The following is an 11,810-nucleotide window of genomic DNA, read 5'->3' on the forward strand; positions in this document are numbered from 1 at the left end:
GGCTGGGCAGGGAGCCGCTGCCTGTGCCTGCCTGCACGTCCCTGCCTGTTCGTTAGATGGCATTAATATATTAAAAAACAAAGAAAACCCCCCCAGGTCTCAGCTTCCTGCCTCAGTTTCCCTACAAGGAGCCAGGGGAGAGGGTTTGTCCTGGAAACCTTTTATTGGGGTGGTGGCACCAGAGGGGAGGGTCCCCAGGGACATCAGAGCAGCACCCTGTGGGGTGCAGGGAGATCCCAGCGCTGGGGGCTGCATCCCCAGCCCCCCCCAGTGCAACGGGACCCCCCGGGGCAGCAGTGACGGCCGTCGGAGCAGCAGGAGCCCTGCGGAGAGATACGGGATGGGGGGTGGTGGGGGAATTGCGGGGGGGTGATGCCACCCAGACCCCCACCCTGGCGCCCCCCCCACTAACCTGGCTGAAGGGGCAGCACCCCCAGGAGCCCCCCCGGCTCCGGCAGCACCTCTGCCCACCGCGGCAGGAGTGGGCAGCATCGCAGGGCACCGCGGCGTCCGGCTGGGTGCTGGCGGCTCGCAGCGGGGCGGGGGTCCGGAGTCGGGGGGAGGGTGCCTGGAGGGGGGCCGTGGGTGCTCGCAGCAGCGGGGTGGGTGCCAGCAGCTTCTCGCAGCTCTGGGTGGCCACGTTGCAGGTGTAGCCCCGGGGGCAGCAGTGCTGGTGGTCCCTGCAGCAGACGGCCTGGGGGGGGGAGAAGGGGGATGGGGGGAACAGCTGGTGGGACCCAGGTGTCCAGGTACCCAGGGGACCCAAGCGTCTGGGTGCCCTGGTGCCATCTTGCCCCCCCCCCCCCCCCCCCCCAACCTCATGTACTCCCCCTCCCAGCCCTGCTCACACCCGGCAGCAGCCCCAGGGCTGTGCCAGACCCTGTCCCCAAGGTGCCCACAGAGACCCCCACGGCAGGGGGTGCAGTGATGGGGTGGGGGGGGGAGGTCCCATCTCCCTCTGTGTGTGTGTGTCCCAGCCCTGGTTGTCCCCAAACAGCCACACCCCAGAGCCCCACTCTGCCCCAAAACCCCCAATTTCATCTCCAACCCCCTGTGCTCTTGTACAGCTCCCCCCGCCCCCCCGTACAGCCCCCCCCCCCGGACCCCCCCCATACCTGCTCCAGCGGGCAGCACCCCCAGGCCCCCGAGCTCAGCGGGCAGCAAGTGCTCCCCTGGGGACAGCTCGTCTCCTCGTCACACTTCACGTCCCCCTGCCGGGACAGCGCGGGGGTCTTGCGCACCCAGGGCTGGCGACCCCCCCCCCTCCTGCAGGCAGCTGCCCGCCGTGGGGTCGCAGGTGTAGCCCTGGGGGCAGCAGTGCACGTGGTCGGGGCAGCAGACGGCCTGGGGGGGGCAAGAACGGGGGGGGCTAGAACCCGGACAGCCCCCCGGGACCCCCAGCTCCATGCCTGGGGACCTCCAGCGGACAAACCGTGCCCCTGCCCTTCCTTGTCCCCTGTCCCCCCCATCCCAGCCTGCCTCATCTCCACTCTGGGGGGAATATGGGACCCCCTATCACTGCTGTCCCCCTGCAGTGGGACACACGAAGGTCCCTGAGCATCCTGGTGGCCTTGTGCCCCTTCATCACCTCCCGCCACCCAGACCCAAACTGCTCCCATTTAGCAGAGGGGGTCTGACTGGGGGGCCAGCAACGGGGCCCGGTGTCACCCTCTAGCCCAGGGGGACATCAGAGGGGTGGGAGCCCTGGGCTGCCCACATCCCTCCTGGGGGACAGGGGACACCTCTCCTCATCCCAGTACACGTGTCCAGTACAGGGTGCCCAGGGGATAGGGGACACCTGCCTGTCCCTGAGGTCACAGGGGACCCCCACCCTCGTTCCTCCCAGGAACCAACCCCCTCGTACCTCCTCCAGCGGGCAGCACCCCCAGGCCCCCGAGCTCAGCCGGCAGCACGTGTTCCCGTCGGGGCAGCTCGTCTCCTCGTCACACTTCACGTCCCCCTGCCGGGACAGCGCGGGGGTCTTGCGCACCCAGGGCTGGCGACCCCCCCCCCTCCTGCAGGCAGCTGCCCGCCGTGGGGTCGCAGGTGTAGCCCTGGGGGCAGCAGTGCACGTGGTCGGGGCAGCAGACGGCCTGGGGGGGGGTAAGAACAGGGGGGGCTGAGCCCACACAGCACCCTGGGACCCCCAGCTCCATGCCTGGGGACCTCCGGGAGACAAACCGTGCCCCTGCCCTCCCTCGTCCCCTGTCCCCCCCATCCCAGCCTGTCTCATCCCCACTCTGCGGGGGATATGGGACACCCCACCACTCCTGTCCCCCTGCAGTGGGACACACAAAGGTCCCTGAGCATCCTGGTGGCCTTGTGCCCCTTCATCACCTCCCGCCACCCAGTCCCAAACTGGTTCTTGTTAGCAGAGGGGGTCTGACTGGGGGGCCAGCAATGGGGCCCGGTGTCACCCCCTAGCCCAGTGGGACATTGAAGGGGTGGGAGCCCTGGCCTGCCCACATCCCTCCTGGGGGACAGGGGACATCTGCCCTGGTCCTTCAAGGAGCAAGGGGACATCTGGCATCATCCCTCCTGGGGGACAGGGGACATCTGCCCTCATCCCGCCCAGGGCACAGGGGACACCTGGCATCGCCCCTTCGGGGGGACAGGGAATATCAGCCTTTTTCCCTCCTTAGGGACAGGAGACACTGGCCGTTGTCCCACCCAGGGCACATCTGCCCCATCCTGTGGGGCAAGAGTGGGTCTGTCCTGGGGGACAGGAGATGGCACTGCCCTCCTGACACCCCCCATATCCCCAGGTCATGTGCTCGGGCTTTTCAGGGTCTCTTGAGCCCTGTGCCCCCCGACAAAGACACCGTGGGTCCCCCCTGGTCTCAGTCCAGGCCAGGACCCCCCACTCGCCTGGATGCCCACCCCAGCTCTCCACCCCACTGCAGACCCCCTGCATGTCCTTGTCCCCATATTGGGAGCCCCTGTCCCCGTGGGCAGGACCCCCCCGTACCTCCTCCAGCGGGCAGCACCCCCAGGCCCCCGAGCTCAGCCGGCAGCACGTGTTCCCATCGGGGCAGCTCGTCTCCTCGTCACACTTCACGTCCCCCTGCCGGGACAGCGCGGGGGTCTTGCGCACCCAGGGCTGGCGACCCCCCCCCTCCTGCAGGCAGCTGCCCGCCGTGGGGTCGCAGGTGTAGCCCTGGGGGCAGCAGTGCACGTGGTCGGGGCAGCAGACGGCCTGGGGGGGCAAGAACAGGGGGGACTGAGCCCAGGCAGCACCCTGGGACCCCCAGCTCCATGCCTGGGGACCTCCGGGAGACAAACCGTGCCCCTGCCCTCCCTTGTCCCCTGTCCCCCCCCCATCCCCCTGCTTTGGGGGGAATATGGGCCCCCTCGCCCCTTCTGTCCCCCCACAGTGGGACACACGAAGGTCCCTGAGCATCCTGGTGGCCTTGTGCCCCTTCATCACCTCCCGCCACCCAGTCCCAAACTGGTTCCTGTTAGCAGAGGGGGTCTGATTCGGGGGCCAGCAATGGGGTCCAGTGTCACCCCCCAGCCCAGTGGGACATTGCAGGGGTGGGAGCCCTGGGCTGCCCACATCCCTCCTGGGGGACAGGGGACATCTGTCCTCATCCCGATACAGGTGCCCAGTACAGGGTGGCCACGGGATAGGGGACACCTGCCTGTCCCAGGGGGCACAGGGGACCCCCACCCTCGTTCCTCCCAGGGGCCAACCCCCCCGTACCTCCTCCAGCGGGCAGCACCCCCAGGACCCCAAGCTCAGCCGGCAGCACGTGTTCCCATCGGGGCAGCTCGTCTCCTCGTCACACTTCACGTCACGAGCTGGGGAGGACAGTCCGAGCCAGCACGTCCCCCACTCCCTGGGCTGGGACAGGGGGTGGCCACCCCCCGGGGCTGGGGCGGGGGGGGGGGGTCCTCACCTTCGGGCAGGGATGCCAGGGGCCGTGCTGACGTGCAGGTGGAGCGCTCCAGGTCGCAGGTCGTGCCCTGCGGGCAGCAGTGCTGCCCGTCGCCGCAGCACACCGCCTGCGCCAGGGGGAGAGCCCGCCATCGGTGCCCGCCGGACCCCTGCCCGCCCCGGGGGTCCCAGCGGGGCCAAGGACGGGGTGGGCTGCTGGTGTGGGGTGTGCGGTGTGCGATATGGGGTGCCTGGCACTGGGCGCCCGATACAGGGTGCCCAGGATGGGGTGCATGGCATGGGGTGCCCAGCGCTGGGTGCCTGACGTAGGGTGATCAGGACAGGGTGCCCAGCAAGGGGCGCTCAGCACGGGGCACCTGGCAGGGGGTGCTCAGTGCTGGGTGCCCAACCAACACGGGGTGCCCAGGATAGGGTGCCTGGTGTGGGGTGATCAGCATAGGGCACCTGGCAAAGGGTGTCTGTAAGTGGGTGCCCAACATGGGGTGCCCCAGGATAGGGTGCCCAGCATGGGGTGCTCAGTATGGGGCAGCCTGCAAGGGGGAGACCGGTACTGGGCGCCTGGCACGGGGTGCTCAGTGCAGGGTGCCCAGCCAACATGGGGTGCCCAGGACAAGGTGTGTGGTATGGGGTGCCCAGGACAGGGTGCCCAACATGGGGTGCTCAGTATGGGCTGCCAGGACAGGGTGCCCAGTACGGGGCAGCTGGCATAGGGCGACCAGTATGGGGGGCTTGGGACCCAGTGCCTGATACAGGCTGCCCGGCAAGGGGTCCTTGGGAGGGGCTGCGCAGTGTGGGTTGGTGGGCATGGGGTGCCTGGTACAGGGTGCCCACTGAGGGGTGGGTGGCTTGGGGTGCCCGGGGTGGGACCAGCACTCACGTTTTGCAGGGGACAACAGCCGTACTGGGCCGAGGGCAGCTGGCAGCAGGTCGAACCGTTGGGACACGCCGAGCGGCCGTCGGGGCACAGCACCTGGCGCAGCGCGGCTGTGGGGACACGCACGGACACAGCGTCACCGTGTCCCCTCCGGGGAGACAGCGAGAAGGGTACCCCACCCTCCGGAGTGGGGGGGGGGGGGGGTGACACCCCTTACCTGGTGCAGGGGGCTGGCGCTTCCAGGCGGGGAAGGTGGTGCCCAGGGGGATGTCACCGGCGGGTGACAGGCAGCGCCCGTGGGCCAGGTCGCAGACGGTGTCGTGGGGACAGCAGTGCACCTTGTCGGCACAGCACGAGGCCTGCGGGTGCCAGACTCGCTGGTCACAGCGGTGGCCACATGATGTGTCCCCCCCCCCCAGTGTAATGTCCCCGTGTCTCCATCCCCCCCTCCCTGTACCTGGGGCATGGGGCAGCACCCCCAGGCGCCGCTGGCCGTCACGCAGCATGTGGCATCATCGGGACACTCGGACTGTCCGTCGGGACAGGGGACAGCACGAGGGGCTGCGGAGATTGGGGATGGGGTGATGAGGGACCCCCGTGTCCCCCCACCCACACGTGGCCCCCCCATACCTGGGGACAGGATGCAGGATTCGCCATCAGCGCTGCAGCGGGACCCTCGGGGACAGCAGCGGTGGCCGCCAGCACAGGGGACCCCCTGGGAAGAGACAAGGAGGGGGTGGGAGGGCTGCGGGAGGGGAAAGCCCCTCCAAAACGGCAGAGAGGGGAAACTGAGGCACGGGGGGGGGGCAAGCTCACCTCTGGCAGCGGGCAGCTGGCTCCAGCGGGGCAGGACGAGCCGTCCTGGCACACCACCGCGCTGCTGGTGGGCAGGACCTGGGGGGGGGGGGGTGTTATAGGGAGGGGGTTACCCACCGGTGGGGCAACCCCCCGTACCCACCCCCCAACCCTGGGCACTCACCGGGATGGCGGTGCATGGCTGCCCCTCGGGGCATCGTAGCCAGGCGCCGGCTCCGACCAGGGCCAGCCACAGCGGCAGGAGGGTCCTCATGGCACTACGGGGCACCTGTAGGCAGCGGATCCACCCCCCCGCAAGGCACTGCTGTGCCTCAGTTTCCCCACTCACCGAGGCGGGTGTGTGCGTGGGGGAGGTCTCTGTCCCAGCACAACCCCCCCCCCCCCCCCCCCGGGTCTTGCTTCCCCTTTCGGCCATGTGTTGGGAAAGTCCTGACACCCCCCCCGACCCCGGGGGGAGCACCTCAGGGTGCTGGGGGGGGGGGGGGGGGGGGCGCTGCGGTGTCTGGCACCCAACCGCCGCCCGCAGCACCCCGATAACATCTCCCCGCGGCGCAGGAAGCCAACACCGCCGTTTGGGGGGGGGAAGCCCCCCCAGGCCAGCACCCATGGGTACTAAGGGCTGTCCCGCACCCCCTCCGCCGAGTTCGCACCCCCCCAGGACGCCCTGCACCCCCCCCCCCCCCCCCGGCACCCACTTCCACAATCACTTTCACTTCCCTTTCCCCGCGTGGCGCGACACCCCCCTCCCCCCCCGCACCTGTGGGTGCAGCGCCCTGACCCACGGGAGGGGGGGTGTGCTGTCCGTCCCCGTCCCCGTCCCCGTCCCTCCCCGGCTCCCACCCCGGGTGGGGAAACTGAGGCAGAGCCGGGCCTCCACAGCCCCCCACGCTGCTGGGACAAGCTGTGTGTGGGGGTGTGGGGGTGTGTGGGTGTCACCGCCCCCGGGGACCCGATGTGGGACCCCGGGCTGGGGACAGGGGGGGGCCCCGACCCCTCGGTGTCACTGCACTGCCCTCCCCCACCCCCGGGGACCCCCCAGAGCAGGGCTGGGCCCTCCCCACGGCCTCCGCAGGGACACGCAGGGCGCGGACCCCAGTGCTCCCCGTGACTCCCAGCACCTCCCAGAACTCCCCATGACCACCAGTTACCCCCAGTATCTCCCAGTGCCCCCAGGGACTCCCAATGCCCCCAAGACCTCCCAGTATTCCCAGTGCCCTCGGGATTCCCACCCAGTGCCCTAAGGACTTCCAGTGCCCCCAGTACCTCCCAGTGCTCCCCAGTGGCCCCAGGGACTCCCAGTATTCCCGGTGCCCCCCCGGCCCGTACCCTCTCCCGGTCCCGCTCCCGGTCCCTGCCCCGCTCCCAGCCCCAGCCGCCAGGGTCGCTGTGCACGGCCAGCCGCAAAGCCCCACCCCCGCCCTCCCATTGGTCCACCGCCTCGCTCGCCGCCTTCTCATTGGCCAATTGAGGGAAAGGGGGCGGGGAGCACAGCCCCCTCACCCTTACCCCTTACCCCGCCCTCTCCCGTCACGTGACGCCGGGCCACATGACCGCCCCCCCCCCCCCCCCGGGGGCTGAGTGCGATGAGTTTGCGGGGCCTCAGCCCGGGTTGGGGGGGGGGGGGTGTCACCCCACTGCTCTGCCCCCCCCCCCCCCCAGCTGGCACCCCCGTGGCCGGGCGCGGAGCCCCTCTCCGGGGCACGGGGCCTCGCCCCGCGCTGGGGCTGCACCCTGCGGCCCCCTCAGGGCCTCGCTCCTGTGGCGGGCAGTACCCCCCCCCCCCCCCCAATCTTCCCCAGACCATTCCACCCCCTCCAAACACCACCCAACTAAACCCCCAAGCCCCTGCAACCCCCCCCCCAAGCCACCAACCCCCCCAAACTCCTTCCACCCCCCCCGAAACTCCCAAGCCCCCCAAGCCCCTTCTAAATCCCCCAACCCCCTCCACCCCCACCATCCTCCCCAAGCCTCCCAGCCTTCCCCATGCCCCTGCAAAACCCCCAAGCCCCCCCAAATCCCCTCCCAACTCCCCACAAGACCCCAAATGCTCCCACCCCCCCGTCCAAACCCCAAGCCCCCTCCAACCCTCCCTAAACTCCCACCCCCCAAAGGCACTTCCAAATCCCTGCAACCCCCCCCAGCCCCCCATACCAGACCCCCAAATCCTCTCAACCCCCCTAAACTCCCACCCCCCCCAGCCTTCCTAACCCCCTCAATGTCCCCCAACCCCCTGCCAAACTGCCTAAGTCCCTCCAAATCCCCCCTAAACCTCCCTCCAACCCCCCCAAACCCTGCAACGTCCCTGCCAAAGTCCCACATGCCCTTCAACCCCCTCAACCTCCCTAAACTCATACCCCCCGTCTTCCTAACCCCCTCAATGTCCCCAAAATCCCCCCAACCTTCTCCAAGTCACCCCCAAACCTTCCCTAACCCCCCTGCCAACCCCCGAGCCCCTCCCAAATCCCCCCTCCAACCCCACAAATCCCCCCCGACCATAGCTCCAACCCCCCCCAGCCTTCCTAATCCCCTCAATGTCCCCCAAATCACCCCAACCTCCTCCAAGCTGCCCCAAACCTCTCCTAACCCCTCCTCAAACCCTTGAGCCCCCCCCAATCCCCCCTAAGTCCCCCTAAAGTCCCTGCCAAACCCCCTCTAAACTCCCACCCCCCAGCCATCCCAACCCTTTCAAATCCCCTCAACCTCCCACAAACTCCCTGCCAAACCCCCAAGCCCCCCTAAACTCTTCTCCAACCCCCACAAAGTCCCTGCCAAGCCCCCCTAAACTCCCCTCAACCCCCCAAAAAGTCCCTGCCAAACGCTCAAGCCCCCCAAATCCCCCCTAAACTCCCTGCCGACCCCCGCAAAGTCCCTGCCAAACCCCCTTCAACCCCCCATAAAGTCCTCCAAGCCTCCCCTACCCCCCCCGCCAAACCCCCAAGCCCCCCCCTAAATTCCTCTCCAACCCGCACAACTTCCCTGCCAAACCCCCAAACCCCTTTCAACCCCCCATGAAGTCCTCCAAGCCTCCCCTACCCCCCCTGCCAAACCCCCGAGACCCCCCTAAACTCCCACCCCCACAGCCGTCCCAACCCCCTCAAATCCCAACCTCCCCCAAGCGCCCTGCCAAACCCCCAAGCCCCCCCAAATCCCCCCTAAACTCCCCTCCAACCCCCACAACATCCCTGCCAAACCCCCAAACCCCCTTCAACCCCCCCTAAAGTCCTCCAAGCCTCCCCTACCCCCCCCGCCAAACCCCCGAGACCCCTCGAATCCCCTCCAAACTCCCAACCTCCCTCCCCCAATCCCCTCCAAACCCCCTCATCCTCCTCCACTCCCCCCCCTCCCCAGACCCCCCCCCCCCCAACCACCCCTTCTGGAGCCAAAAACCACAGAGCCAAGTCAGACCGAGACCCCCCCATGATGGGGGGGGTGGGGGGGGTCACACATCTCAGGGGCTTTATTCCCCAGGAGGGGTGCTGGGGTGGGGGGGGTGGGGGGCGTCTCAGATGGCCGATTGCTCCTGCCGGAGGGCCTCGGTGGCCAGTGGGCGGTCGCCCTCGGTGGCCATGGCGGCCTGGCGCAGCACGGCCATGTGCTCCTCGGCGGCGGCCAGCGAGCGCTCGACCCAGTGGCGGGCGGCGGGCTGGCGGCAGGCGCTGCGGGTCACCAGCACCAGGTGGCTGACCGAGAGCAGCAGCGCCGCCGCCCTGCGGGGACACGGTGGCCTCGTCACCTCCCTGCCCCTGCGCCGGCTTTGCCACTGGGAGAGTGGCTCGTGCCTCAGTTTCCCCTTCTGCAGCACAAGGGGGGGGGTGTGGAGGTTCCCCCCCCCCCCCTCCCCCGCCCTGCCCCACCCTGCTGGGTCACCCCGCAGTCACCCCCCAGCTGCGTGGCACGGGCTGGCACTGGTGGGGTGTGTGCCCCCCCTCCCCCCCCCCCCCATGGGTGTCCCCCCCCCCCCGGGAGCATCCCCGTCCCTCACGCCGGCGTCACCTCGCGTCCAGCAGTTTGGGGTCCAGCGGCGGGTACATGGATCTCACCACGTCGTCCACCCTGCCGGCGGGGACGGCGTTAACGGGTGACAACTTCCATCACACCCCCACCCCCGCCCCCCCCAGAGGCCCGGGACCCCCATCACCTGGGGCTGATGCGTTTGGCCACCACGATGATGTCCCCCAGGCTGGCGGGGGACTTCACGCGGGCGCCCGAGCCCATGGTCATGGCCACCAGCTTCTCCGTCAGCGTGTGGCAGATCTGCAGCGGGGGGGGGGGGACGGACACACATGACACAACGGGAGAGGGGTATGGGTGGGTGCTCGGTGCCACCACGGCCAACGGTGGCACCAGTGCCACCCCCTGGACTCACCTTCAGGATGGCGATGCAGTGGGACACCAGACCCCTGCGGAGAGAGAGGAGGGCATGAATCCAGGTGGACCCCCCCCCATCCTTGCTCCCCTCGTGTCCCCCCCCCACCTGCCTGCCTACACCTGGTGTCCCCCAGACCCTTGGGGACATTCCCACCCAGAGAAGAGCTTGAGGACCATCCCTTGGCATCAGCCACGGCTTGGGGACCCCCAAATCTCTGCTACCAGCATTCCATGCTGGGGGGGGGGGGTGGGGGTGGCACTGCATGGGGGTCCCATGCAGGGGGGGGCATGGGGCACGCTGGAGGGCGGGGGACACACACTTACGAGGCGTCCTCGACCCAGTCCTCGTTCTCCAGGATGGCCTCGATGTGGGGGTTGGTGATGACCACGTCATCCAGCTCCAGCTCTGAGGGCTCTGATGGGGTCTCAGTGGTCCCCATCAGGTCCACGATGGGTCTGTTGGGGACATGGGGGACACCCCTGAGGACAGGGCTGACACCCCAGGGGACAGGGCCACCTCCTCTGGCTCCCCCCACCTCCCCAACCCCCTGATGATGGTGGACATGTCCCCAGCATTGTCCCCAGGCCCATGGGGTTTGGGATCCCTCCCTGACCCCCCCCCGTCACCCGGTGGGGACGGTGACAGTGCCAGCCCTGCAGGATCACTCACTTGGTGTCGTAGTGGTGCCGGAGGTCTTTGGGGTGGCAGTACCGCTGCCGGCAGACCACCACCAATGCCACGAAAGATGCCAGGAAGATGGTGGCCAGCACCCCGATGGCCACGATGACGACCGTCTCCATGGCTGGTCCCCACCGGGGGGTGGCTCAGGCGTCTGGCGCCATCTCGGCACAGCAGGGTCTGTGGTGATGGGGGGACCAGGGAGGGACTGGGAACCCTGCAGATGCTCTCCTCCCCCCCCCCTTCCCCAGCCCTGCACCCCAAAATGCCTGGCCAGGACCTGGTGTCACCCACAGATGGATCCCTGCCCCAGGAGGTCCTTCCAGAGGCAGTGGCACTGGGGGGAAGGGGTGATTCTGGGTGCAGGAGCAGGATTTGGCCACGCCATGTGGGGGGGCTGCCCCCATCCTGGCACCACGGCCATGGTGACACGGGGCAGTGGCAGGAGCTGCGATGAGAAGAGCGAGGCCTGGGCCATATAGGGCCATGGGGACCCCCAGAGCCCTGTCCCTATGGGGCCGTGGGGACCCCCAGAGCCTGATCCCTGTGGGCACCCGCAGAATCCCATCCCTATGCGGCTGTGGGGACCCCCCAGAGCCTTATCCCTGTGGGCACCCCTAGAATCCCATCTCTATGGGGCCATGGGCACCCCCAGAGCCTCATGATCCCTGTGGGCACCCCTAGAATCCCATCCCTATGGGGCCGTGGGCACCCCCAGAGCCTCATGATCCCTGTGGGCACCCCCAGAATCCCATCCCTATGGGGCTGCGGGGACCTCCAGAGCCTGATCCCTGTGGGCACCCCCAGAATTCCATCCCTATGGAGCCGTGGGGACCCCCCAGAGCCTTATCCCTGTGGGCACCCTCAGAATCCCATCCCTATGGGGCTGTGGGGACCCCCCAGAGCCTGATCCCTGTGGGCACCCCCAGAATTCCATCCCTATGGAGCCGTGGGGACCCCCCAGAGCCTGATCCCTGTGGGCAACCCCCAGAATCCCACCCCTATGGGGCCGTGGGGACCCCCCCAGAGCCTGATCCCTGTGGCACCCCCAGAATCCCATCCCTATGGGGCTGTGGGGACCCCCAGAGCCTGATCCCTGTGGGCACCCCCAGAATTCCATCCCTATGGGGCCGTGGGGACCCCCCCAGAGCCTGATCCCTGTGGGCACCGCCAGA

The 11,810-nt window shown here is 68.9% G+C and overlaps 2 protein-coding genes across 2 annotated transcripts; both read right to left on the minus strand.

The window, feature by feature from the left end:
- Positions 1-112: 112 nt before the first annotated feature.
- GRN (granulin precursor) lies at positions 113-6,940 on the minus strand. The gene is given in 16 exon segments (XM_086478173.1): positions 113-121; positions 413-694; positions 1,116-1,262; positions 1,264-1,344; positions 1,865-2,029; positions 2,031-2,093; positions 2,969-3,196; positions 3,704-3,801; positions 3,900-4,005; positions 4,776-4,882; positions 4,990-5,131; positions 5,230-5,333; positions 5,403-5,487; positions 5,589-5,666; positions 5,752-5,856; positions 6,915-6,940. Coding segments are annotated over 15 exon segments (1,785 nt in total). The 5' UTR covers positions 5,842-5,856; positions 6,915-6,940.
- Positions 6,941-9,090: 2,150 nt separating this feature from the next.
- TMEM98 (transmembrane protein 98) lies at positions 9,091-10,757 on the minus strand. The gene is made up of 6 exons (XM_086478065.1): positions 10,627-10,757; positions 10,281-10,412; positions 9,955-9,988; positions 9,727-9,842; positions 9,582-9,641; positions 9,091-9,295 (listed from the first exon to the last, which is right to left on the minus strand). The coding sequence occupies exons 1-6, from the start codon at positions 10,755-10,757 to the stop codon at positions 9,091-9,093; spliced, it is 678 nt and encodes a 225-aa protein (XP_086334191.1).
- Positions 10,758-11,810: the final 1,053 nt, after the last annotated feature.

The sequence above is a fragment of the Leptosomus discolor genome, chromosome 25 (genome assembly GCF_034619465.1).
Source record: "Leptosomus discolor isolate bLepDis1 chromosome 25, bLepDis1.hap2, whole genome shotgun sequence".
In the NCBI taxonomy this organism is placed as follows: Eukaryota; Metazoa; Chordata; class Aves; order Leptosomiformes; family Leptosomidae; genus Leptosomus; species Leptosomus discolor.